We start from the raw sequence: 25867 nt of genomic DNA, 5'->3' as shown, positions 1-25867 counted from the left end.
CTGCCAATGCCCGTCTCTCTGTCGCTCTCTCTTGCTCTCTCTTGCTCTCTCTTGCTCTCTCTCTTCCTCTTTGGCTCTGGTCTGACCTACTTGTTAAACAGGCTGGCCTCTGTCTTCTGTAGTCATGTGTATGAGTGTGTGTATATGTGTGCTTGTGTGCATCTTAACTGCCACAGCATTACACTACTAGAAACCATTATAACCATGATAAATAAACTTGTTAGGCTACTTCAAGGGTCAAAGGGGAAACTGTCTGTTTTTGCCTTGGATTGTCATGTTAGCTGCGTTAGCATGTTTTCAAGAATAAAAAAAAGCATCAACAAATACACATACATGTCTTTTTTGATATGTAGTTAAATATTTTGTATTTAAGCTGCCATCTCCTGAAATCTAAACTCATCATGGAAAGCACCGGAAGAATTTTAGGTTTTAAACGATCCCTGCCAATTTAGCAGAAATGTCTATTTTAAGAATAAGGCCCTGGTTGGGAGCCTGACTTGATGGTTGATATAGGTGTGTAAACATCTACATGTAAATGAGAGAACAACTTGTCCTTATGAGTTACAGATATTGTGTTCATGCAGAGTAACTACTTAGCATAAGTGAGGTGATATTTTGTGGAGTTTGCAGGAGTTGTTGAGGAAGGAATGGACTGTGCTATGGTGGATCTGTCATTGTTGTGTTGTATAACGCCTTGTAAGAGGCAAACTCCATGGCTGGGACTGCAGCCTGGAAGTGATCTGATTTCATAGGAGGAACACAATGTCACTTTTCCTCGGAAATTGTGGAACTTTTACCCAGTTGTTTTTTTGTTGGACTCGAGGTGCCGAATGATCTCCCTTCTCTCTCACTATTTCTTTTGCCTCTCCTCTATTTCTTCTCTCCCTTTCCTTGGGTGATGTGCAATATCCTAAGCCCAACCCTGAGTTTATTTTGCATGGAATGGTAATGGTAATGAGGAGCAGATGTGAGATTAAAATGCTTTGACTCGCTTTATAACATATGATGACTGGTCTCGGGAGGTCTGTAAATGACCTGTGTACTGATGAAATATCTCCTGGACAGGTCCAAGCTGCAATGTGAGGGAATTAGATCATCTATTGACAAGTCCAATGGGAATTTTGGGTCGTGGTATATCATGCAAAATGTAACTTTGTATTCCTTTATGTAATGCTGTAGTTGTTGATGCGAGCATTGATCAAATGATACTGAAACTCAACATTGGAGCAGGTGTTCATTTCGTAATAATAATGATAATAATAGTAATCAGTATAATGTAATCAGTAATCATCTTGACTGGACCATTCTAAAATGAAAAGGTCAAAATGTTACTTTATAAAACAGAATACCCTGTTCACAGTAGAGGCTGTGAAATCAATCATACAATATAGATGTTAGCATTCAGGGATGGACCTCAAAATCACACTGAGACGTCTTTTGGTTTATTTTTCAGCTGTTCGTTAAACTGCCAACAGTAACTCAAAAAGCGGCAAAATCTCCAAATGGCCTCCGCACCTACACAGTTCAACACCATCTCAGTTATTTAGGTCTCTCCTGGGCTTTTTTTTTCTCCATAAATTTACCTTCCATATGTGCTACATCAGTTACACTATTGCCCAGTCACATGTCATTACGTGCCTTTTCTTACTTAACCAGCTGAAGACCCAAATAGCAGATGTGACACACATTTTGCGAGAGTGTTCAACTTACCTATTAGCCAAGACTTGCGTCACTTTCCAAACAATATTTTCTTGTCCTACATTACTCTGTTTCACAAGGTGCAGTGATCAATTGTGTGTCAATGGAGTACTGGAATTTTGCCTGCAATGGAATGCATTTGAGAATGAGTGTGTCCCTGCTAATAGTTTGTACTGTCCAGAGGTTCTTTGCCAATGAAAACAGATGTTCCTGCTTCACAGAATGCTGCTAAGTGTGTCTTCCTGATCCAACATGGAGAATCACATTCTAATGACATGTACAGTCTTCCTCTTCTACTTCACCTCAACATGTTTTATAGTGTTGTTTTGTGCTGTGACTTTTATTGTTGAGTTTAGGTAAGGGTAACTTTCATAAGTTAAAATTCAATAATATTATATTTATTTACATTTGTATTTTTTATGTTATTTAAAGAATACGGCTGGGGATATTCTGCTTTTTGTCCACAAAACGTATTTGATGAGCTTCAAATGTGTTAATTGTATAATTACTGTTGGGTGAGTCAGGTTATTTTTTATTATCAAAATTTTGAATCATATGCTTTATAATCACCTTAGCTCTGGCAAAGCTGACTTTTTTTTGCAGCTGAAGGAGAGTCAAGGATTTAGACAGTGCTGGATCCATTACCTTAGTCACTGTGGTTGAGGGTTTCCTGATCCCTTCCATTGCTTGGTTCTGAGAAGAATAAGAGTCAGGCAATTAAATAGTTGAGGTTACCAAAGTGTTTATGCATTACTTGCAATTTAAGACCTTTTTTAGTTTCAACATGTTAATATTGGAAACACAAAGAGGAGGCTTGTGGCTGCTGAGAGAATATTTTTTCAGGGAACTCTTGGTAGTTGACTGAAAGCCACAGGCCTGGCAGCAGCTGCCCAGTGTTCCCTGTCATGGGGAGAGAGGTGTTATGTAAACTTGCTTTTATTCTGAAAATGAGGTCGCTCCCCCAGTTATGAGCAGAATGCCCCTCACTGCCACACTTTGGCCCCCTTCCAAGATGTCTTCCACTTGCACTCATGATTTGGTTCTGTTCAGTGAACTAATCCTCTCAACAGTTGGCCCCACCTCTGATTTGAGTGATCAAAATGATGCATTGAATGACATATTCTTGCTATGTCTCCCTGTAGAAAGATTAACTCATGGAAAATGTCTTTGCCAGAATGCAGGTTTGTGGGTATGAGGGGGTGGCTGCTGCTGGTGTGCGTGTTTTATGTGTCTCTGAGAGTTACTATGCCCCATTCCAGGTCGCAATGCATTCCCCTGATTCAGTCCTTCAGAATTATAGTTTCCTGAGCATGTTTTTTTACTCTTATCAGGAATTTCAGATATTTCGAAACTGGTAGAATACTTATTCTTATAAAAGCTTAAAAGCCAAAAATAACTGACATGTCATCCATCACTACTTCTTCTTTCACCCTTTTGCCTATTTCTGTTAGAAGCATTTCTCTATAATAAAATATTTAAATTTCTGAATGTGCAATTATCAAAGTTAAAAGTTGTAATCTCGAAGATTTTCATGTCATGTCTTTTAAGTCTATCACTGAAGGATGCACAACACAGTGGTGATTAAACCTATAATAACCGACTGAGTATTGCAATATTGTTATATTTGCAGCATTACAAACTGGGTGTCTGGCGTGACATTTCCCAGAAGAAATCTGTTGTCTATTACAGTTTTATCTCCATTGAATACACCATAAAAATGGAACAATGCACACAGTTCTGAAAACTTAAAGCCTATTTATCAACTAAATCAAATTATCAAATAAAGCCGCCTACACACGATCAGAGGTAAAACCATGAGCTAGGTCACAGAGTATAGTGCAGGCAGAGGCAAAGCACAGCGCAGGTATACGTTATCATTCCCAAAATGTTGAACCTTTGCTATATAGTCCACTGTTGCAATTACCTTAAATGGGTCTGCTGCGTCTGCACATTTCTTATTGCTTAGATTGCAGAGACACAGATGGAAATGCTGGTGATGACGTACAGATTTGTCTTTTTTGGCCCACTGTGAGAAAATGTAATTTATCATACATTAAGCCAATGACTACACTTAAACATGAAATGTTCTGTATGAATGCATCTGTAAAGAAGAGCAGGGCAAAGAGCATAACTAATGTGTTGATCACAAACACAGCTCATTGATCCACATACAGAGCCTTCTTTATCACACCAGGATAATGTGCCTTTTGTTCATAAAGTTATGGTGTTTGTTGAATGTGCGTAGATATAGAATCAATTTCAAACTTTTTTTTTCTTCTTTTGGATTCTGCTCTACTTATTTCTGTAGTGATATCTGACTAAGCACAATGTTTACAGTGAGTAGACACGGACCAAAATGTGTCCCACATGAGACATATATGCTGAAATGTAACTAAATCATTCAAGTTACTGTACTCTTCTTATTGCATTAGATGAACTTCAAAAGGAACTCACTTTGTAAAAGTGCTGACATCTCCTCTCATCCCAGTCCCTGTCAGTCAATAGGGGCTTTCCGACCGGAGGGATTTTTGCAGTTCTTAGAACTAAACATTCCTAGAACACTTTTTTCGTCGTGTTTTCCGACAGGAAAAATTTGGGGATTTTTAAGTTCCTCTGGCCTCAGTAGCGTACTTTTTTAGATCCTACATCAGAGCAGGGTCTTTTCCCTTTTCCCTTTTCCTAGGTGTATTTAATTGGTCGAACTTATAAGTCACGCCCACTGCTAACTCGGAACTTGCAGACGGAGCAACAACCAACAACGGGACATTTTTAACAATTTTCACCATCTTATTCATCATTAAATTCACTTCTGACAACATTTTAGGCGAGAAATCAAATATGTAGAGGTCAAATATGGGCCGTTTTACGAAAATTGATGGATAATTGCAAATTTTGTCCGACTGTGTGTCGGGAGTTCAGCGGCCAGTGCTGCCTGTGTTGCTGCCTCGCCGCCCGGCCCGCCTTCCTTCACATACCCCGGCCTGCTGGGAGGTATATGGAGCTCCGTCACGGCTGGCAGCCCACGGCACTCCATACCCGCGCAAAGTCACCGTTTTTTTGCGTTAATGGACTACCAAGCGCCGCTGCCCTGACAGAGCTCCAGGGCCTGCAGCTCCTCTCTTCCTGCTAAATGGCCGCTGTGTGTGAGTGAGAGCGCGGTCAGCGAGCTTGTTACGCCCGCAATCTCTTACTGCAGGTTCCAGTTAATCTTATAATGGATATGTGTGTTGAGTTATTTAAACAAACGATCGGGGAAATAAACGCCTCATGTCTGTCTCATTGATAGAGCTCTATCAATGAGAGCTTGCTAGCCTCCTCTTAGACCTCTGAAACGAAACCCCTAATGTTCACAAAAAAGCATTAAATTGAAATTGGACACCATAGTTAGCTTTATAAGACCTTGGGGTAGATGTTCTATAAGTGACGTGACGAAATTCAAACTGTAAATATACGAAAGTTATGCCGGCAGCTGGCAGCCAGCCAGAATTACTGCGAGAATGGACGGAACTCGGAAAAGTGGACTGATGCGGAGGTGTACGGCCTCCTCCATGCTGCTTTGTTGTTGTATGTGGCGCTAAGGTCTAGTGACGATGCTATAAAGACCGTTGCCGTGCTTGCGTCGCTCCCTTACCCCTCCTACCAGTCCCTATGGCCACTTGGCCAGTGGGAATGCAAACGGAAAAAAAGATTTTGGGGGAGAGTAGTTCTTAGAACTACTTAGAAGTGTACTTTTCCTCTAAAAAGTACAAGTACTATCCGGTCGGAAAGCACCTGCCTGTATCTCCTCCTGCATGCATCTGATGTGTATCTGTGACCATATGCCAATAACCGTGATGGACCTCACACCTCATGTGTTGGTAATTTCAGCAGCAGTCTGTCTTTTGTGACAAATGGTCACCATAATCTCCCATAACAGTTGTCAACACAGAGACCTGACGCGAGCTGTGAAGTGAGGGCCTCTTCACACCAGAGGCAAATCTCACTTTGAGTAATGTGTGACTTGACAAAATGTGTGCTTTTCCTTTGGTCGTGGTGATAAACTTAATGACTCGTCATTACTGCAGCCCACTTTGTCTACCATAACAAACACCAGTGGTTGTTATTTTGAAAAAAACATAGTTGGTTTTAAATCTTTCAGTGTTTGCCTTCGAAGAAGCAGTGATCCATTTCCGAATTTGGTTGGCAGTCATGCTGGGATAATTGTGCAACCACTTCACTTCAATTTGTTGTTGTATAGTAGGGAATGGGGATAGAGTGTGTGTGTGTGTGTGTGTGTGTGTGTGTGTTAACCAGTGTTACATGTGCACAGCACTGTCTGTGTGCCACACTCTTGGAAAACAAGTATTTTAGCCCTGCACGGGCACACCCAATTCCCTGCTGTTTGTTACTGTAATATTAAAGTTTTAATTGAATCAGTTTGAGGTCTGTAGATGAGTTTTCGCCTTTTCAGCATGCTCTCTACCTTTTTTCAATCAAATCTATTCTGAGCAAGACTTTAGGGGCTGCAGAATATAATAAACAGCTATTTTCTGGAGTCTTTAGGGCACAAATAGACTTAACTGAAACAAACCTTTGTAGAAAATGCTCTGCTTATAATTGAAGATAAACAAATGCATTAAAAAAGAAAATGCTTGAAGGATACGCAATAACATTATATATTTTTTCCCTTTAATGTAAAGTGTTTTGGGTAGGGGTATTCTTTTATTCATATAAAAGTCCTAGTGAATATTTACATAAGGAGTGTAGGCTACCACATTCACATCTGGAAGGTAGAGTGCTCCCATGGTATTATAGTGTTTGCCTTTTCAACGGTTCAACAGTTAATCAGAAACAACTTTGTCGTCATGTTCATTTCACCCAGGTCAATTTCTTCCCAGCTGGCCCTAGTACTTAAGCCAAAATACCTTTCTCTCCCTTTGCAGAGAATTTGGTTCATAACCTGTAGCTTCCTGTGAAATTCAAATGTTCCAGTCAACAAAAAAAGTTATAGCATAATCTAAAATCCAGTTTAATTTTCCTGTGTGCAGCTTCTATCCCTATCCCATATTCAGAACAGATCTGCCTCAAACTGGCAAAACATTTGTCAACTCTTGTATTGGAAACATGCTGTTAAATTGTCCAAAATAGCTCTCTAGCGCTCTTTGATAGTTAGTGCGATGCTGATTATTCAATAGTTCAACAGATTGTGTGGGCTTAACGTTGCTGGAGATGTTATGCTGTTCCCTGGAGGCAAATGTTCCTGGGAGGAGAAAGAACATTGATTCTACATCTGTCCTTTAGCTTTTCTAATCTCTATTTAACCAACCTCCTGCCTTCACTGAAAGATATCTTTATTGGGAATCATGTATTTACATTTTCCTCAGCCTCAGCCAGGCGTTGTCTTTTTTCTTGTCTTTATTTCATTCTCTCTCTCTCTCTCTCTCTCTCTCTCTCTCTCTCTCTCTCTCTCTCTCTCTCTCTCTTTATGCATCCTGCAGTTTGTTACCCTGTTGATAAACAATCTTTCAACACCGCAGTCACACATCTGTCATGAGAGAATGTTTCACATTTTACCCTCATGATCTTTGTACCCTGGCGACAATTCTGACATGGCTGCAGATATTTGTTGTGGCAGGCAGGGAGTTTGGATGTGTCACTGTCATGGCATGGAGCGCTGTCGGACACAGAGAGGCTATAGTTCGAAAGCCTGAGAAGGGCACAAGAGCTGAGAGCCAGCGAGCCAGCGAAAGGGGAGAGGGCACTTCCCCTGAAAGGAAATCAAAGTTAAAAGAATGATAAAAGTGCGGTTTCCTGCCAGCTGGTTTGTGTTCTGTACAGAAATCCCATTCTTCCTCTCAGTTTTTGCTGAGACAACAATCGCACCACTTCCTGTTTTGGTAACAATGACACTATAACCCCATCTCTGAGATGAGGTGCACTGTTACATTTAACCATAGTCAGGTAAATTTACAGCTGCTCTCGGATTAAATGTTGAAATCCGGTCGGTGAAATGACAATGGAAGATCCAAACTCAGAGCTGTATGAAGACACAATATACCGACTTAGTGTCTGCTTATTAAGTTAAAAAAACAAAACAATTTAGTTTCTTTAAGGTAAGCTGACACTAAATTCATCAGTTATCTCATCTCAAATGGATTTTGCACCTCCTATCATCTGATGAGTTCTTCCTGCCACTCTCAGACTATGGGTGCATTGTCTAAATGATGCTAGATTATTGTATCTTAATTTGGAGAGTTTTTTTATATAATACTTTGTTATATACATCTATTTCCAGGCATGTTGCTGAGCCAGCACTGTGAAATGCAGAGTTAATAAAAGAAAATAAACAATAATGTGTTTGGGGCTGTTGCTCGTCACATTGCTTTATGGAAGCATGTCACTGCAGCATGAGAGAAACCATGTCAGCACTTATTTTAGAATCTAGTCTCCTTTATTTTCTTCATGTCTTATCGTACCTTCGCACAAACCCCTGGATACCATTCCAGTTCTAAAGCCAAAACATCAGGATGTTAGAAAATTGATCAGACTATAGAATGATGGCAACAACAACAGCAGTTACTTGTACAGTAACAACACTTAGGCTTGTGTACTTTGACACAACTACAGTGTCATGGGGGTCAGCAGCCATATACTGAGGCCTCAGGAACTAAAACAGGATGGTTCACTTTTCACTGAGGGAGGAGGGAGGGATCAGAGGTCAGATTTTTACTACAGCGTGATGTCCCGTTAGCACACCAGGGCCAGAGGGCTTTGCTAGCTCATAGTACTTAATCCCAATGTTCTCTCATGTAACCTCCTTTGGTATAAGCCATATTTTTAAATCAGATATCATCACATCAGTATTGTCAACCCCCTATATACTATATACTGTATGCCCATCATATGCAACATTTTTGAATGTGTTGATTTTAGAGATAATTCCCGTTTACACACTAAATCATTTTGCATTGTTTTTTGATTGATGCAACTACAGAAGCAACGATTCGTCAATTAATCAATCAGTTGATTGCCAGGAAATTAATTGCCAACTATTTCGATAATCGTATACCATTTTTAAAGCAAAAATTACTTTGAATGGTTCCAGCTTTTCAAATGTGTGCATTTGCTGCATTTCCTGGTCTTACAACAAAGTCATTTTTATGTCTTTGGTTTTTAACTGTTGATTAGACAAAAAAGATGTCATTTTGGGATTTCGGAAATTGTGACGGGCACTTTTCACTGTTTTCTGGGGATTTATAGACCAAACAATTATTCGTTTTATTATGTATCGAGAATATAATCTGCAGATTAATCAATAATGATAATAATGGTTATTTTCAGCCCTATAGATGCAGCAGTTCAGGGTTCAGGTTGGACCTTTTTTCTCATGCCGTTGTATAAAACTTGCATACTAACGGACTGATAGTCAACCCTCTTTTACAGCTGACACACTATACTAATGTGGTCAAACTAACTGTTCCTCGTAACAGCACCGATTCTTGTCACGTGAACGACAGAGATTCTTACGTGATATGAGACAGGCTGACAGAGATGACCGTCAACCGGATGGACAGACAGAGACACTGTGAAGCTGCTAGGGCTGGCACACAGGACTGGATTTGGTGTCAAGAGATCAGGGACTGACACTGCTCGCTTTGTGTCGCGCTTGAATGGGCACCTTAGGGCGAGACTGCGGTTGTGAATGGGCACCATTGGGGAAAGCCCAATTGGTGGGAATGGAGGCTGGTAATTAAGGCAGTCATTGTATGTCTGTAGGATCTGCTAGACAGAGAGGTCAGGAAGGCAGGCATGTATTGTTCCCCCAGCAGGGCCTTCACTGCATTACAGTGGTGTGTCGGACTCAAGTATGTTTGGATAGAGCCTTGGATTTTACAGAGAAAAAAAGAATTAAAACAACAAACCACAAAGGCAGTCCTCTATATAGTCTGCTTGTCTATATGTCAACATATAGACTATAGGGGCCTCTTCTGTGGTTTTGATTTTGTGACATTTTTTCTCTCTCTCTGTCTTTATGTTTAAGTATCTTGAAGTGCTACTCTGGCAGGCTACCCAGGAGCTCCAGCCCTCTCGGGAATCAGGACTGTGTTAACCATAAATTAAAACAAAGTTGTGATGAATATGTGAAGTCACAGGGTTGTGTGTAGTAGAATTGAGCCCAAGTCAGCCTAACAGTACATTGTGGCAGTTGGGCAATTATTTGTGCTTTTGGAGTGCCAGTTTATAAGGTATTGTCAAGGAAATAACTTTTATACTTTTGAACTTATACAATTAGATTTACCTACTTTTATATGGTCATAATGTGTTCTCTGTAACTCAAGTTTAATTGTAGGTCTCATTCAGTGCTTCTGTAACTTTCAAGTAAAAAAAGATTTTGGTGACTGCCCCTTTACTTACTGTAAACACAACCTGCATTTAATTTAGAACTTAACTTTTTCTGTCTCTCCTCTCTGTCTGTATGCACTGCCCTGTAGTGTGTCGGGAAGTTTCTGGCAGGGATGAGGGCTGGGGGGAGGTGCACCATGGGAATGTTTTTACAGGGTGACCCCTGATCTTCCTTCCAGTAGGAGCAAAGGCTCTGAAGGCCCTGCGTCTGTCTCTGCTCCAACACTCACTCAGTCAGGTCACCAAAGAGAGAGACAGAGACTGAGAGTGTGTAGGGACTGCCCTGTAAACTGATAAGGATTATCAGGGATGCTGGAGACATCTTGTAACAGAAAACTTTTCTCTTTCATAGTGTCATAGCAGGCAGACATCACTGTGAAAAACAGACGTGGCCACTACCTGTCAACGCATTTTATTTTTGAGGAGTTATACAGAGCAAGAGCCTTTATAGCGAGAGCACTGAGGAACCATATAGGGCCATAGGTCCAATATAGCATTGACACCAATAGACACTTAGATTAGCAACACACGTGTGCAGTATATCCGTCAGAGTGACTTACAGGAATATACAGACACACACACTCACAAACACATCCACCAACATACACACAACTACAGGCATTACATGCAGACATAGACAGCAGCAGTATGAACTTCCTGTGACAGATGACAAGATGTTGTGTGCACCTCTGTATGCCCCAGTCCGCCACCCAACCTGCCCTTGTCATTCACTGGCCTGGTAACCCAATGCTGCTGTGCAGCTGCACAGCACGATGGGCTTTAGTGGGACCAAGGCTAAGAGAGGGCATCAGGGAAATTCACACCCACGGCCCCACTTAGCATTTGTCCTTAATGCCGTGTAAATATGGTAAGTGTAGTATGGTAAACTCATCCTATATCTGTAAAAAATAAATAAAAAATAAGGCAGCTTCAATGTCAAGCTGGTGTGTTGATAGAACTGAGCTTCTGGGTTCAACCAGGGCAGATTCCGAGGCCCAGTTGGCACATAAGTGTGTTTTCTATGAAGCATGAAAAGAGAGAAAGGATTCTGTCAAAAACATCAGATTTAAAAGAAAAGATTGTTATTGGTATGAAGCAAAATACCCACATGCTTGACTCTCAGGGGTATCCATCAGTCATCCAACAACATGACACTGAGATCCGTGGCCGATTAGGGAAGCTGGGTTGTGGAAATCTAGGAATCTGGGAATGGGGTTTTGGCAAAGCGCGCGCTGGCATGGTAATATGCCTTTGCAGCTGTCTTGGACACGAATTACGTGGGTCTGTTACTGAGGAGAAAAACTTTGACGTACACACACAAGCACACATATGTGCACACATGGCATATCTATATTGACTGTATGCATTATATAGAACTCCTGTTCAAAAGACCCGGGGAGTAAGATGAGAATTTTGAATAATACTGGTCTGTTGGAGTACCACTAAAATATCATAGTTATCAATATGTTTTGGGGGGTATTTCCTTGAAAATAAATATCCTCTCATTATTTGGTTGGGCAAAATCAACCAGCCGTATTCATTTTCAGAACATTGAAATCAGCTGCTTACAACAACACATAATACAAGACCTCCACCTCCAGTTTATTAAAACAACCAGAAATTGCAGGTCACCAAATTTAATTGGTAAGGAATACCATCATTAAAGATGACTTAGCTGAGATTTGCTTTAATCTAAATCAACAGATCAGCATATTGTGTTAACTCTGCCAATTTTTTTCCAAAACATAATAATTAAAAAGCTGCATTGTTTCCTACAACTACATACTGTTTTATGATCCTTCTACTAAGCAAAGCCACTTACTGAAAATATCTTGTCAAAAGTTTAAAAGTTTTATAAAACTGATGAAAATGCTCTTCTGGGGTATTTCTTGTCTTAAGGGGACAATCTAGTGTTTTACTTATGTCATATGAGATGTTTATATGATTACTGCAGACGTGCCGCAATCCTTTTTTTTTTTACTCTTTCTTTTATTTGAAAGGGACACATACACATATAATTGAAACCATAACAATTTTATGATCCAACATACTGTTCTTGTAAATATGCTTCAGTAATTTCTCAGTGGGTAATTGATGACATTTAAAAGCACAAAAAAAACGTTTTTGATACTTTCTGGCACAACCTCTCCACTCATCGACTGACAGCTGTGGGATGTTTTATCTTTGGTACAGCTGTCTTGATTTACCTTTTCCCTGTGTGATATCTCAGCATGTCAAAGAACAGACTAAACACAAGTGATATGCCCGGTACTGTTACGGGACTTCACTAGAATCTGAGAAAAAGTTCAACCTAGACACTCATTCTGTTTTAAGATCATTACATAAAGCATTTTGTGTGTGTGTGTGCATGTGTGTGTACACGCACACACGCACACACACACACACACACACACACGCACGCACGCACGCACGCACGCACGCACGCACGCACGCACGCACGCACACACACACACACACACACACACACACACACACAAATACACAGTGCACTTAACTCTGCCAGAGGCCATTTCTTAGAATGAACTATTTTAGCGTCTCCATGGAGCTGGAAATGGACTTGTGGTTATGCTTTAAAACAGTTGGAGTGGTTGTCCTCTTGACATCCTCCCTTCAGTATCACGGTGAGATAACAAACCCATTTATAAAGACTTGTGATCTCAGTGGTTAAACCCAGAAACCCACAAGGTAAAAACTTGTAACCTCAAGCGTCACTGCTTACTTACATAACAACATTTAGCTTCAGGTCATTTTGAATGCATTGCTGTCCACCTTGAATAGACTGCACTGGTGATATCGCATTGTTTCAGGCCCATGTGGGTTTGTGATCCTTTTGGGAAGTGTTGCCTGTTAAGATTGAAGTTTGATTATATATTTTTATGGTTTCTTACCACATAACACTTTTCTTTGCGGTCCACTGTTTCTGCTGCTTCCCTCACACATTACATCTAAGATAAATGCAGCAAATGACTTGCAGCACAAATGCCTCATAGGCATATTTAGACCTGGAAACAACTGGGACTAAATAGCTAAAATAAAGAGCTTCTAGAATATGAAACCTTTTTAAGAATAGCACCCTGACCCACATGGGTGCAGTGCAGGTTCAGACCAGTGCTAGTTGACTAGTGATGGGAAGTCATGTCGAATGAGCTCACGTACCATTTGCTGATTAATATTAGTAAAAATAAATAATGTATCTTTGTAGGTTTAGTCTATTTTATTATGTAATGCATAAAACATTTGCACATTATAGATTGACAGTTTATATGTCAATATGTTTTTGAAGTGTTAGATTTATATGTGCATGTACATATTTAGCACCCAGTCAGAGGAAAGTGTTACAAATAGCTTTTTGAAAGTAGCACTGTTATGACAGCTCTCTGATTGTCACCACACTTGCAATAAATGAGGTGACTGAGTAACCAGTATATTTAAATAGCTTTAATATCCATTGAAGTATAACTTTTTTTCTTAATCTAGCTCAGTAATATAGAAATCAATGGACATGGAAATTATATGATAGACATTTTACAGTAGAAAATAAGCAGCAGTGTAAGGTTGAGATTATAATGTACTTATATCTGTCTAATTTTGAAGACAGTATGATTTCAATGATAGTTTCCTCATGTTGTAGTGAAATCTGAACGAACAATGTATGAACTTGGTGTTATACTGTGTGCCTGGGTGAGAAAAGTTTGCGTCAAAGTTATGTGTGTAGGATAAATGCATAGATGCATTTGTGTGCTTGGTGGAACAAATGTTAGCGAGTGCACAAACCCAAGTGTGTGTGATTGAGGTTATGTGTAGTACACGATTGTGTAATGCTGCGGTTTATATTTAGAGACAACTGTACAAGATAAGAATGCTTATCTTAGCAGTTGTAGCTGTGGAGCTGTTAAGCAATGGAAGGAATACGAGTTACGAGCCACAGTGATCTCCACCATTATGGCTAACATAAGTCACTGTACTATGTAACTAAGTACGTAGCCCCATAGCCACACATGCACATTTTGTTGATTAAACTGAGAGTATTGTAAGCTTTGTTATGCATTCAGGAAAATGAATAATGTAAAAATGCATGAGCAAAGTAAAAACCACATCCATGGTAAAAACATCCATGTTTATAAAGACTGACAAGCTTTCTTTTCTGGTGTAACAGGTTGCAGACACAACTGCAAAACCCCACTTTCCTCTGTGGTGTGTGTTTACAAGCATCATATAGTTTGCTTAAGTGTGAGGTTCAATGTTTAAAAGCTCCATGAACCACATTTTTGGAGCTTTTAGCTGTACTGAAAAAGACCAAACCACATGATTAATAGATATATGGTTACTGAAACACTATTATGAAAAGTTCAGGAAATATTTCCTTGTCGTCTCTCAGAGAAGGATCAGGCATGATTGATGCTTTGATCTTTTTTGATGTTTCACAGAGGAGAACCAGTTCTCTAAACCACATCCAGGTTCCTGCCTCTCCATCTTGTAGCATTTATCAGACAGACCGCTAAGGCTAGCACACTAACTGAAGCCACATTAAAGCAATTAGAAGTCTTATCAGAAATGCTACGGTTAATGAGCAAACCAAACAAAAACTCCAAAAGACTCAAAGCTAACATAGTGGACTGAACCCCATCTGAAAACGTATCTCTTTCTGAACTGCAGCTAAACCAAATAAAGATCCTCAGATGAGACAAGAGCAGACGCACAGATGTATGCACAGACACGTGTGTGTGTGTGTGTGTGTGTGTGTGTGTGTGTGTGTGTGTGTGTGTGTGTGTGTGTGTGTGTGTGCGCTCACACACATGCAGCAATGCAATACACAGGTTTTGGGGCTGGTTTGGTATTCTTGTGTTGCTCTCTGAGTGATGCCCTGGGGGATGCAGAGAGGCAGAGCAGGGGCTGAGCTCCTCCGCTGCTCCTTTGTTTACACTGATGGTTTCCAGATGCTAGCTAGTGATCGGAGCGCTACGGAACGCTGGGGAGCAGCCAAGCAGTTTGGGTCTTGTGTCAGCAAGCCAGGATTAAGGCAGCTCTATCTGGGATACTTGAAAAAACATAGCTTTGCTTTGTAATAACTGTGCAATTGTTTCCAGAGGCTGAGAGAGTGATTATGGTGTTGATCTTAAGTGTCAGAAACATTGTCCTTATTTATTGGGGCAACACATGCAATGCACAGTGACGTCTGAGGTTTTTAAATGTAATTATCAGTCACAAACTTTAGACTTGGATTAATTGCATGTGACTGTAATTAACATATGTGTTTTACTCAGTAATTTGACTTTGACTTAAACAGGCTCCAGCATGTGGCAGCCTGAGCATATTGTCTGTTTCTTCTGCGCAGCCCCATTTGGGGGAGAATGTTGTTATAAACTGAGGTGCATTGTGCTCAAGTGAAGGCAAATTTATCACTTAAACAGCACACCTGTTCCTCCCGTCACTTTCAGCCTCAGCCACTTTTCTTTACATGCATTAGAAAGAGACAGCTGCACCAGCAAACGAGCTGTCCAGAGAGAGTGAGAGAGAGAGAGAGAGAGAGAGAAAGAGAGAGAGGTGAGAAAGATGGCAGCAAAAAAGAGAGACCCACAGGAAACAGTGGCTGTATTTAGAGCTTGTAGTGCATGGTGGGATTGATAAATAGTCCCCATAATGCACCTGGCTGAGGTTCTGGCATGGGGTCGAGGCTGTTTAGTCCAGCAGCGGAAACAGCAAATAAAAAAATGCTTGTTCTGTGTGCAGTGAGACACAGCTGAGGTGGTGACAGTGTCATTCTTGTGAGAGACTTGAAGCAGTGGCCATCTGCACGCCCTCACTTGGCCCTCAGTTCTGACAGGCTGATGGCTGCATCCTCAGATCTTTAGCTGCTGTGATGTCTGATAATGCGGGTAGTGATGGTGAAGGATACGATGATTTAATAAGAAACAGTTTACACAAAATAGACCAGGGTCACAGAGTGCGTTTTGGTTTTCTCTTTCTTTTTCTGGGTGCGGATCGTTTTACCACATCAGATAATGTAATGTGTGAAAGTATGTGACTGCTCTGCAGTTGTTTTACATCCAAATTGCCTAGATCTGGTCAACTCAAACCAAACTGTGTACTAAGAATTGTAAAAGTATTATTTGCCCCGAATGACCCGACAAGCCTTTGTTGTGTGGTCTGACAAACAACCTCAGGCTATTCCTTTTACAGTGTATTTCTCTTTGCTGAATGGGAGGCTTGTGCTGTGACTCATTGACCTGTCTGGCTCTCAGTGATCATACAACTCCACGGTGCTGTGATGGGAACATCAAATCATGCAGAAGAATCTCCCATTGTCATAAATAACACCAATACTGGAAGGAAGAGCCTTGGTTTAGACATGAGATGTTACTTTGTTTAAGGTTTATCTTAGAAAATCCATGTAAATGAAACTCATATAAAGAATACATTTGTTTCCTTTATGTTGCACTTAACGCTTTAGTTTTTCTGTAGAATCCAACAAACAATCTCTTTTCAAATGTTTAGGTTTATTTGAAGACATTTCAAACATCCAAAGCTCTGCATTGTTCATATTAAGCTGAGCTGCATTTGCCAATAAAGACCCTACTCTCCAAATCCAGACCAGAATAGTGGTTGCATACAATTACTACCAACCCTTTTCCAAAGCCTCAACGTTGTTTTACCCACCAAATCCCTTGTTTTCTCATAGAGGCAGACAAATCCCTAATTGGCATGTAGCATTTGCATTAAAACTAAGGCTGTCAATCGATTAAAATGTTATCTAATTAATTACATACTCTGTGATTAATTAATCGAAATTAATCGCATAAATAATTAACGGTGCCTGAACCGATACTTTTTAAGAAAGTAAAAAAAGAAAAGAAAAAAAAAGGGTACTTAACAACAGTCAGTGACATTAAAGAACGGCTTGTTTATTGCTAAGGCCATATGGTCAAAATTAAATGATTTAATAATAATGTATAACAATAACAATAACTTATTTCACTAGTAAATTGCTGTTGAACGACAAAAACATCCACCAGATGGGAAAAGGACATTTACTATAACTTCAAATGCACCACAAGGCTGTAGTTTACCAGTTTCATTGAACGCACCGTCTGTGTTATTTTTCCGACGGCAGCTACAGATTGTTACATACCGGTGTTGAATCCTCTACAGTAAAACACAGTCAAACTTTACACCGTTTAGCGTTAGCTGTCAGCATTGTAACCGTGTTTAATCCAGCTACTAGCTAGCGGTAGGCTAACGTTAGCTGCTGTCGAGTATAGTGTTAACACTAGAAGTGCCGGAATTCCATAACTACTAGAACTGCCGTGAGCGGTCATTTTGACCGCCAGATTCCAAACTCTATAATCTCTCATGATAAATACCTAATTGCGATATTGTATTATGTATTGTGTTAGGATATCTTTAGAAAAACGTAATAACACCGAAATGACTGTTTTTCTACTGTTTAACTTATTTTACTATTTATTTAAATTTATTTTATCGTTATTAATACATACTGTGTGTATATGTTTATATTGTTTATATCTTTTTATCCTTCTTATATTTGTATGTGTGACATGCTCCAACAACACCATGACAAATTCCTCGTATGTGCAACGTACTTGGCAATAAAGCCCTTTCTGATTCTGATTCTGATTCTGATGTACATTTTAATGAGTTTAATTATACATTTAAGTAGTAATACGTGTTTCAATAATTCATATCATGGCATAGTAAACCGTAATTATTTCATATATTCATATCCCGAAAAATATGGTGTGGAAATTCATTCAACTTAACTCATAACAGCCAAATAACAATTAAAAGTATCTTATTTGAACATTTAGCTATAACCTAACCTGGCACTGCCTCCGTTTTGGCTCTGCTGCGGTGCGCAGCGCTGTTCGGACCGTGCACCGCTGCCCTTTTTTTTTCTCCATAAACTCCGCTCTCAGCTCCTCTGCCGGTTACTGCATGAACCTCCTCCAGACAATTTTACTGCTGGTACACTCCTTGGAGAGGATGTGTGCAATGATTCCAGCCAGTTCAAGGATGTATAAAGTTATATGAACATGTAAACAGCCACCGGCCATCTACGTGTTCCGCGCCTTTCACAGAGCGAGCGCTCGGTGTTTGCCTTCTGATTCAGAACTGAGTCGCCGTAGTAGCCTACGTTACCGACTCTGGCTTTGCCTTCGGCCCATCGGTGATGCCCACACTTGTTACTTGAGACCGCTAGTTACGTTTCTCTGACAGAGACTATGGTAGTTACTAAGCAACCAAGATGCATCTTCAACCGCGCGAAAAATTAAAAACAATACCGCGAAAATCCGAGCCAAGCCGAGTCAATATGACCGAAATAGGTAAAAGTGATTGTATTTTCTTTGCCTTTTGTGTAATGTATATAAAAACAATTTTAAATTAAAATACAGACTCTTTTAGGAAAAGTCAGGCAGCAGCAGGATAGTATTTTTTTATTCAGCAAAGTTATTACAGATAAATTTCAAAACGGTCAAAATGACCGTCATGGCCGTTCTAGTGTTAACTAGCGTCAAGTGCAGCGGTGTTTGTGTTGCCTGTATCGTCTGTTTCAGAGCACCAGAGAGAAGTGCAGACATATCAGTGGCACCAGATTTCGGTAGCCAGGGTTGGCAGGAAGAAGATTTTTACAAGTAAATGTTCCAGTTAATGATCCAGGCAGCACATTCTCGTCTCCCTCCTTCATTTTACAGTCGAATGGTGGCTAGAACAGCTCCGGGTCAAACGTCAATATGGAATGGATTAATCTGCGTTATTTGTTTTAATGCGTTATTTTTTTCTCAGATTAATTAATCGAAATTAACGCGTTATTTTGACAGCCCTAATAAAAACCCTAAGCTTTACTGTCAGAGCTGTCTCCTCGTATTTGTTGTCTGTGGACTGACTGTGGGCAAACTGTAGGTAGATGTCTCCCCTAATATGTTGAGTAAGTATGAAATCCCATATCCAAAACCTTGAAAGTAGCAGTCTTTTAGAACGATTGCTCTTAGGTTTGGCTTGGAAGGGACGTCTAATATTAAACCAAGGCTAACCTATCCTGTTGCTGGAGACAGAGGATTATGGGTTCAGGTTTGTGTCTGGTGTCTGTCCACTGGTCATTACTCTTAGCCTGGAATCTGGAATGTAAGATCAACACAAATGCAAGATCACCTTTAGGCCTCAGACAGTGGTCTGGACCACATTTTTTTTTCCAGCGGTCAGTAATATGTAGACATCTTTTTATGATTTACACTGGAGCAGAATTTCAACATGGTTTTGTGGCAAAATGATATTCAAACTGCAATTTTAGAGTCGGATGCCTGGGCTGAATACCTTGTAATCAATTTCACGGTATTACCCGAATTACCCTGAAATTTAAAGACACAGTGGGTGTCGTCTAGACCGAGATTGCTCGCTTAAACACACCTCTTCCAATTCAGTAATCTACCTAGTGTGCATGCTTCAAATTCCTAATATCGTTCTGTTTGTACAACATATGTGTCTTTAAAATCGACCCCCCCCAGAGAATTGTCTCCACATTCCTCCACATGAGAATGAGTCCAATCCACTGTAGTTGTGGCCAGAAGTACAGCGGTTAGTTAACGCTTTTTTGTTCCCCACCTCTCCCTCTCTCTTTCTCTCCCTCTTTCCCTTGTCTCTGTAATGTATGACCTAATTGAAAGCAGAGCAGTGATTTTACGACGGCTCTCAGTGTTTCTCGTGTTCTGCCCCTATAGAGGCCATCTGCTTTGGATTTAGATTTCCTCTCCTTCTCTCAGTTTCTCCTTCCCGTTCTCTACCCTCCTGAGAGGGGCTGATTGGAGGGTCTCTCCACAGTTGGCTCAAGCGACTGTGGGGCTTGTATTTGTCCACTTTTCTTTTTTTCCTCTGTGTGTGTGTGTGTGTGTGTGTGTGTGGATGTTGGAGTCTGATTCTAGAGCAGCAGGTTTTTTTAGACCCCCTTCGGTACAGAATCACATTCAAACATTCAACTCAGACGTTAATTCTTGCAATCTTAATGAGCTTTCTCTTGTTTCTGTTTATCTTGCTCTCTTGTGTCTCCTATTTGTCTCCCTTTTTGGTTTATTGTGTCTTGTTATTCTATTTAATGCAGTTTGTGAGCTCATTAATCCTGCGATATAAACCAAGGAATGACCTGTGTCCTTGTAGCAGGGCTAAACTCTGAGTAGGAGTAGTACAGGAAACATTACGCCGAGACTTTCCAGTTGTGTCTCAAGAGTGTATGAAAACCTGTGGATGTGGAATTTATTGTGTGTGTGTTTGTGTGTGTGTCTGTGTGTCTGTGTCTGTGCATTTATATCCAGGTGTTAAAGAGTGGAGGAGAGAGAGACATTGTGTGTGGCCTTGTTTTGCGTAGAGATTGCATCCATGAATGTGTGTATCACGTGTGTATATGCGTCATTTAACAGTCACTGACCCGTAGTTTGTGTGCATGTGTGTGTGATATGATGAGACCCTGCTGTGATCTGGACCAAAGGAGGATGTGGTCAACAAGTTGTGGCTATGGAGCTACACTGTCTTCTCAATGGACACTGTCCTCAACACACCCACACTGACACTTATCTCAACATGTGGGTCTCTAGCCTCAGGGACATAAACAAACACTGACTCAATGCAAGCCCGCACTGTCAAAGTGAAACGACAAACACCGCACGCCATCTCACCATCAACCGATTCGCTGTTTCAAAGCTTTGCTTCCACTTGACAGACACCTAAAATGCTCTAAATGGCTCAGATGTATATCCGTTTAGCTCTTACCCTGGCACCAGCTTGAATGGCTTTATTTGTAAAGAGCAAAGAAAAACAAAACACATCCTCCTGTGCAGGCTCGTCTCCAGAGTGTTGTGTGGTGTGATGACGCAGTTCCATTAAATTCACAGTCATTGTACTGTGTGTATTGTGAATGGTTTGTAAATGTTGCTTTAAAGGCAGCAAAGCGTGCTTATTTGCCTGGAAATCAAGCCGAACTAAAACATTTGCTTAGTCATTCTCGTGTTTGTAGCCAAGGGTTTTGATTGGTAATCCACTGCACCAGTGTAAATAGAAAGACAGGGCCTGTATGTATGTAAGTGAAAAAACCTAAAGCTTCCTTCATTAGCTGCTGCCCTGAATCTAGCAGCATTTTTCTCAGCCCGCCTCAGCTGGCAGAGGTGGCACAACAGTCCAGATGTTATTGTGACATGTGTTCCCACGTGTTTGGGCGTTCATTGGAATGTGCAATACCAACTGCGACTGTAAAGTTTATGACTTCAGAACCGAAACTCGCTTTTCATCTAAGACCTCCATGAGAGGCAATGTGTTGCAATGGCCTGAAAACAACTGACCGCAATGTAAGTATACTCAAAATTATAACTCCAAATGTCCAAATAAACTGGATTACTTACTTAAACCAAATTTACGTGTGCAGTATGTAAGGCAGAGGTGATATATTTTATGTAAGAAATGGGTTCATTCTATGCATTTTTACCAACTTACAATTTATGTATTATTCAATATAAACTGCATTAATTTGATGTTAATCAAAAGTAACAAAGTATTTACAGTTAATGCTAGTAATGATTGTATGGTTTTATGTGACCATCAGTCCTACACCCAAAGACATTCAGTTTACTATCATAGAAGACAAAGAAAAGCTTTAAATCCTTGTATTGGGGAGATGAAACCGGCAAATATTTGACATTTTTCTTGAAAAAATACTTTTTTTATTATCAAAATAGTTACTGATTAACTTTCTGACGATCGACTAATCAATTAAGCAACTAATACTTCAGCTCTACATTTAAATATAGACTTTTCTTGTATTGGAGAACTCTATTAACCTCTTTTGGACACAACTGACCAACCCAATCGTCAATATTGCATCTACTTCTTCATTTGGACTGGATAGATAATCAATTTGCATTGTGCGCATCAGGAGCATCTTCAAATTAATTGCAAACAGGGCTGTATCTAATCTGAAAGCACTCAGCTGCAGACAGAGCATGACACGCAGCCAAAGGCCAAGGCCAGACCCTGGAAACAGCATGGAGCTGGAGAGGAATGGTCATGAGGAGGATCAGTGCTGTTTCTGTCCTGGTTGCAGTATCAGGGAGAGTTGTTTTTTTTTACAGTCGAACAAACAGCTGTTACAGGAAATTTGACTATGTTCACATTTCCAAATGAATAACAAGGGTTAAGGTTAGACCTCCTGGGTAGTACACCTGGCACTCTGACCATAGTTTGTTTTTAAACTTCAAATTAGTCTGATGTATTATATTATAATATATAATAGTGGTTAGTCTTACCGCAGCAGAAACCTAGAAAGTGCTGTATTTTGGCATTTGGGGATTTAACAGAAAATGGCATAATGTTTGTAGTTGGATCATATTTTAACTAGATCATCTGGTATGAGAGAATCCGAACAAAATGTTGTTATGGCATGGTCTTTGAGATTGCCCATTGATTGCATAGAGACAACCCTGTCAGTGTGTATAGCTTGGTGTGCTGCAGGCCAGCAGAAGTCAGATTTTCCAGCCAGCGTGCTGTCACAGTGGGAGATGTGAAGCTGACAGTGGGGTTGAGGTCATGCTGTTGAGGGGCCAAATTGAAGCACAGCCGCTCATACTTAGCATTGGCTTGCTGGTGCTGATGCAAACTGCTGACGTCTATAAGGACAGCACCAGATGCTGCTGATTAAAGTTCTTATTACTCACACATGGGTTGGGACAAAAGTAATGGAAGACCAGGGATACAGATTGTACCCCTCCTCTCACTCGCACCGCCTCGTACCCCCTACATCCACCCTGAAATCTGCAGCCAACGTTAAAGTGATTATGAAAACAATCTGCAGAGAATCAGGAGTGGAGGGGACAGGTCTGATTTCACTTTGAAGGCAGAGACTCTCCTAACCTTCTGGAAAGCTTCCTTCAGTTGCATGCCATGCATTAAGATTACTTATTTCTGTCATATCAGATTTCCAACTGTGCATGAAAGCATTTTTAAACTTTGAGATAAAATAACACAATTCCTCACTACTCCATTTCCAATAACTATCTTCCAACTTAAAGTATTTTTTTAAGGTTTTGCAAAATAACCACTCCGAGCCTGATAATGACTGTCACCAGGCAGATGCAAGTTCTGGGATTATTTTTTTCTTTTTTTAATGATGGCACTTCAAATTAATAATGACAAGCCCTGACAAACGTACTAATCAGTGTACATTTGGGTTTCTTTTGTCAGTCTGGAGGACAGTTTGTGATTTATCCTTTTGATGACATCAGCAGTACGTTTGATTGTGGCATGCTTTTAGGGGAAAAACAAGTCTTTTCCCCCAATGCTGTTATAGTGGCCTAAATAAAGTTGCCAACATGAAGTCATTGGAGCAACTCCTCCCAACAATATTGCCCTCAGGCTAGTGCTTTTTCATGGCTGACTGACTGTTTGTAATCATTTCCCTCATGAGAATTTAGAGGAGTAATTTAACACAGCTGTAATGGAAGTAAATGTCAATTACACAACCACATTTTGTGCCAAGATTGTGTGTAGGAGTGTGCTGTATGATGAAGTTGGTTATACAATTAGCACAACAAGGATAGACACACCCTGCTGTCAAAGCTCAACATCCATTATTGCCCAAGTGGTTCTTTTAAAAATGTCATTCTGAACTAGTTTTTTTTCCCATACTGGTGCTAAAGCAATACTTGGTGCCAACGGTGCCTTAACCGATACTTAAACAAAAACAAAAAATGACGGTCGACAAAAGAACGGCTTGTTTATTGCGAAGGAAAATTTGAACCTTGAAATTGAACAATATACTGTAATTAACTGTTAACAGTAGGGTTGTCCCGATTCTCCGAATCCCGACTATGGAGTCTTGATTTGTAAAGATCAACAGATCATAGGTTTTATGCCCTCACAACATTCATTTACATTATTCAAATTCTTCTTTAAAAGATAGGCTACATCAGTGGTTCACAAACCTTTTCACATCAAGTGTATGAAACCCATGACCAAAATAGTCATACATTCTGTCATTGCACTACTCATGGATGGAATTATAGTGAAAACAAATTATTCCACTTTTTACCGGGGACCCTCTGGATCCCCCTCAAGGACCCCTGGCGGCCCTCAGACCCCATTTTGAAAACTACTGGGCTACATGGTATCAAGTGTGATATAACCAGTGCCACCATATTTTTTGTTAAAAATTGCTGTTAAACAACAAAAAGAAGAACCACTAGATGGCACAGAAGGATTTTGATGCTGTGTTTCCACTTGCCTTGTTGTTTGTACATTTTGTTGTTCAATATAGAGAATTGGAAAAAGATGGCAGAAGGGTACTTCACAACAACAGTTTGAATTTCTCACTTTACAAGGTGCACCTGAATTCACCCTGAAGTCCCGTTGGCAATTTTCTTTTCCTGCTATGGCGAAGGCATGTCCCGTTCTACTCCCCTACTCGCCTCTGATTGGCCTACCCTGATATTCTTGCCCTAACCTTAAACAGTCTCACTCTTCATGCCTAAACCGAACCAATCGGTACCCGCCCCACTTCGGCACAGCATTGAATGAAGAAAAATAAACACTTTCTGCACAAACGTTTTATTTTTCTGGTCAAGAATATTAAATTAAATTATTTCCCCACCTGTCCATACATTTTATTTACTTTACTTTGTTCTTTACAGGCCAGACCCAAAGGTGAAGGACTGACACCCTACCAGGGGAAGAAGAGATGCTTCGGAGAGTATAAGTGCCCCAAATGTAAGAGGAAGTGGATGAGTGGCAACTCCTGGGCCAACATGGGACAAGAATGTATCAAATGCCACATCAACGTCTACCCACACAAACAGGTACTTCAACCTACAGTATGACATTCACTCTCCAAGCATTTGCAGTAATGTCTAAACAGTCAAAAACATTACTCATACACTTTGTTTAAGTGGTAGACTGAATCATCTCAACCAAAGTTAACACAGTCCAGACTGGTTTGCGTGGCTGCATATTGTCTTGAGGATATTCCAGATGGCCTCATTAAATATAATAGAAATCATACCACTAACAATTGCTCTTGCCTCTTGGTAATAAACCAGCACAAAATTAACTATTTCCTGACTGATAAAAGTTTGGAATTATTTACTGAATGTCATCAAATCTTAAAACAAATATTTCTTTAATAATGTCTCACAGACAAAAACTAACTCTGAGGTTATTGAGGCTTACAGCTGCAGAAATTCCTCGCACATTTAATAATACGTAAAAGTGAAATCATGTTAACCAAGATGCTGTGGAGTGTTTTTCCGAACAGCAAATACTCAGAGGGAATTCATGTGCTGCTGAGCTGTCTGTTCGGCTTAACCTCGAATGCTTCTCACAGCCTGTTGACTAAAGAGATGGATCACCTGAGAAAGAATCCACTCTGTTTTCTTCAGCTAGAGATACATTTATCCTCAACACTTCATCTTTTTATATTTATGCTTTTCCACATTCTTCCCATTCCACTTCCTGAAATAAAGTTAGGATTAGTGCTTGAGGCCCTGCTCGTTCTCTGAATACCACGGCTGACCATGCTCCACTCTGATAACGCTTACATAAAAGTGAAGCAGAAAAGCGACGCTGCTCGACAAATCTACCCATGTCTGGCAAGGAGTCGCAACATTCCCAGTGGAAAGTTAATGCATAATTTATTCCAAATATTGTGTTTATTCATTTGCATCATCATCAGAATGAGATCTTAACCCACAATATTAACAAAAAGCATGGGTGGAAGACT

The 25867-nt window shown here is 40.2% G+C and overlaps 1 protein-coding gene across 2 annotated transcripts in view; it reads left to right on the top strand.

Moving 5' to 3' along the window:
• Positions 1 to 25867, top strand: part of zcchc24 (zinc finger, CCHC domain containing 24) — a 35054-nt gene that overhangs the window by 4054 nt on the left and 5133 nt on the right. For both annotated transcript variants that reach the window (XM_031306452.2, XM_031306442.2), the window contains exon 3: positions 24783 to 24947. In XM_031306452.2, coding sequence (XP_031162312.1) covers positions 24783 to 24947 — 165 coding nt within the window. The remainder of the gene's footprint in view (positions 1 to 24782; positions 24948 to 25867) is intronic.

The sequence above is a fragment of the Sander lucioperca genome, chromosome 15, assembly GCF_008315115.2.
Source record: "Sander lucioperca isolate FBNREF2018 chromosome 15, SLUC_FBN_1.2, whole genome shotgun sequence".
Lineage (NCBI taxonomy): Eukaryota > Metazoa > Chordata > Actinopteri > Perciformes > Percidae > Sander > Sander lucioperca.
Note: the sequence above shows the minus strand (reverse complement) of the source record. Positions and strands in the feature narration are given on the sequence as shown.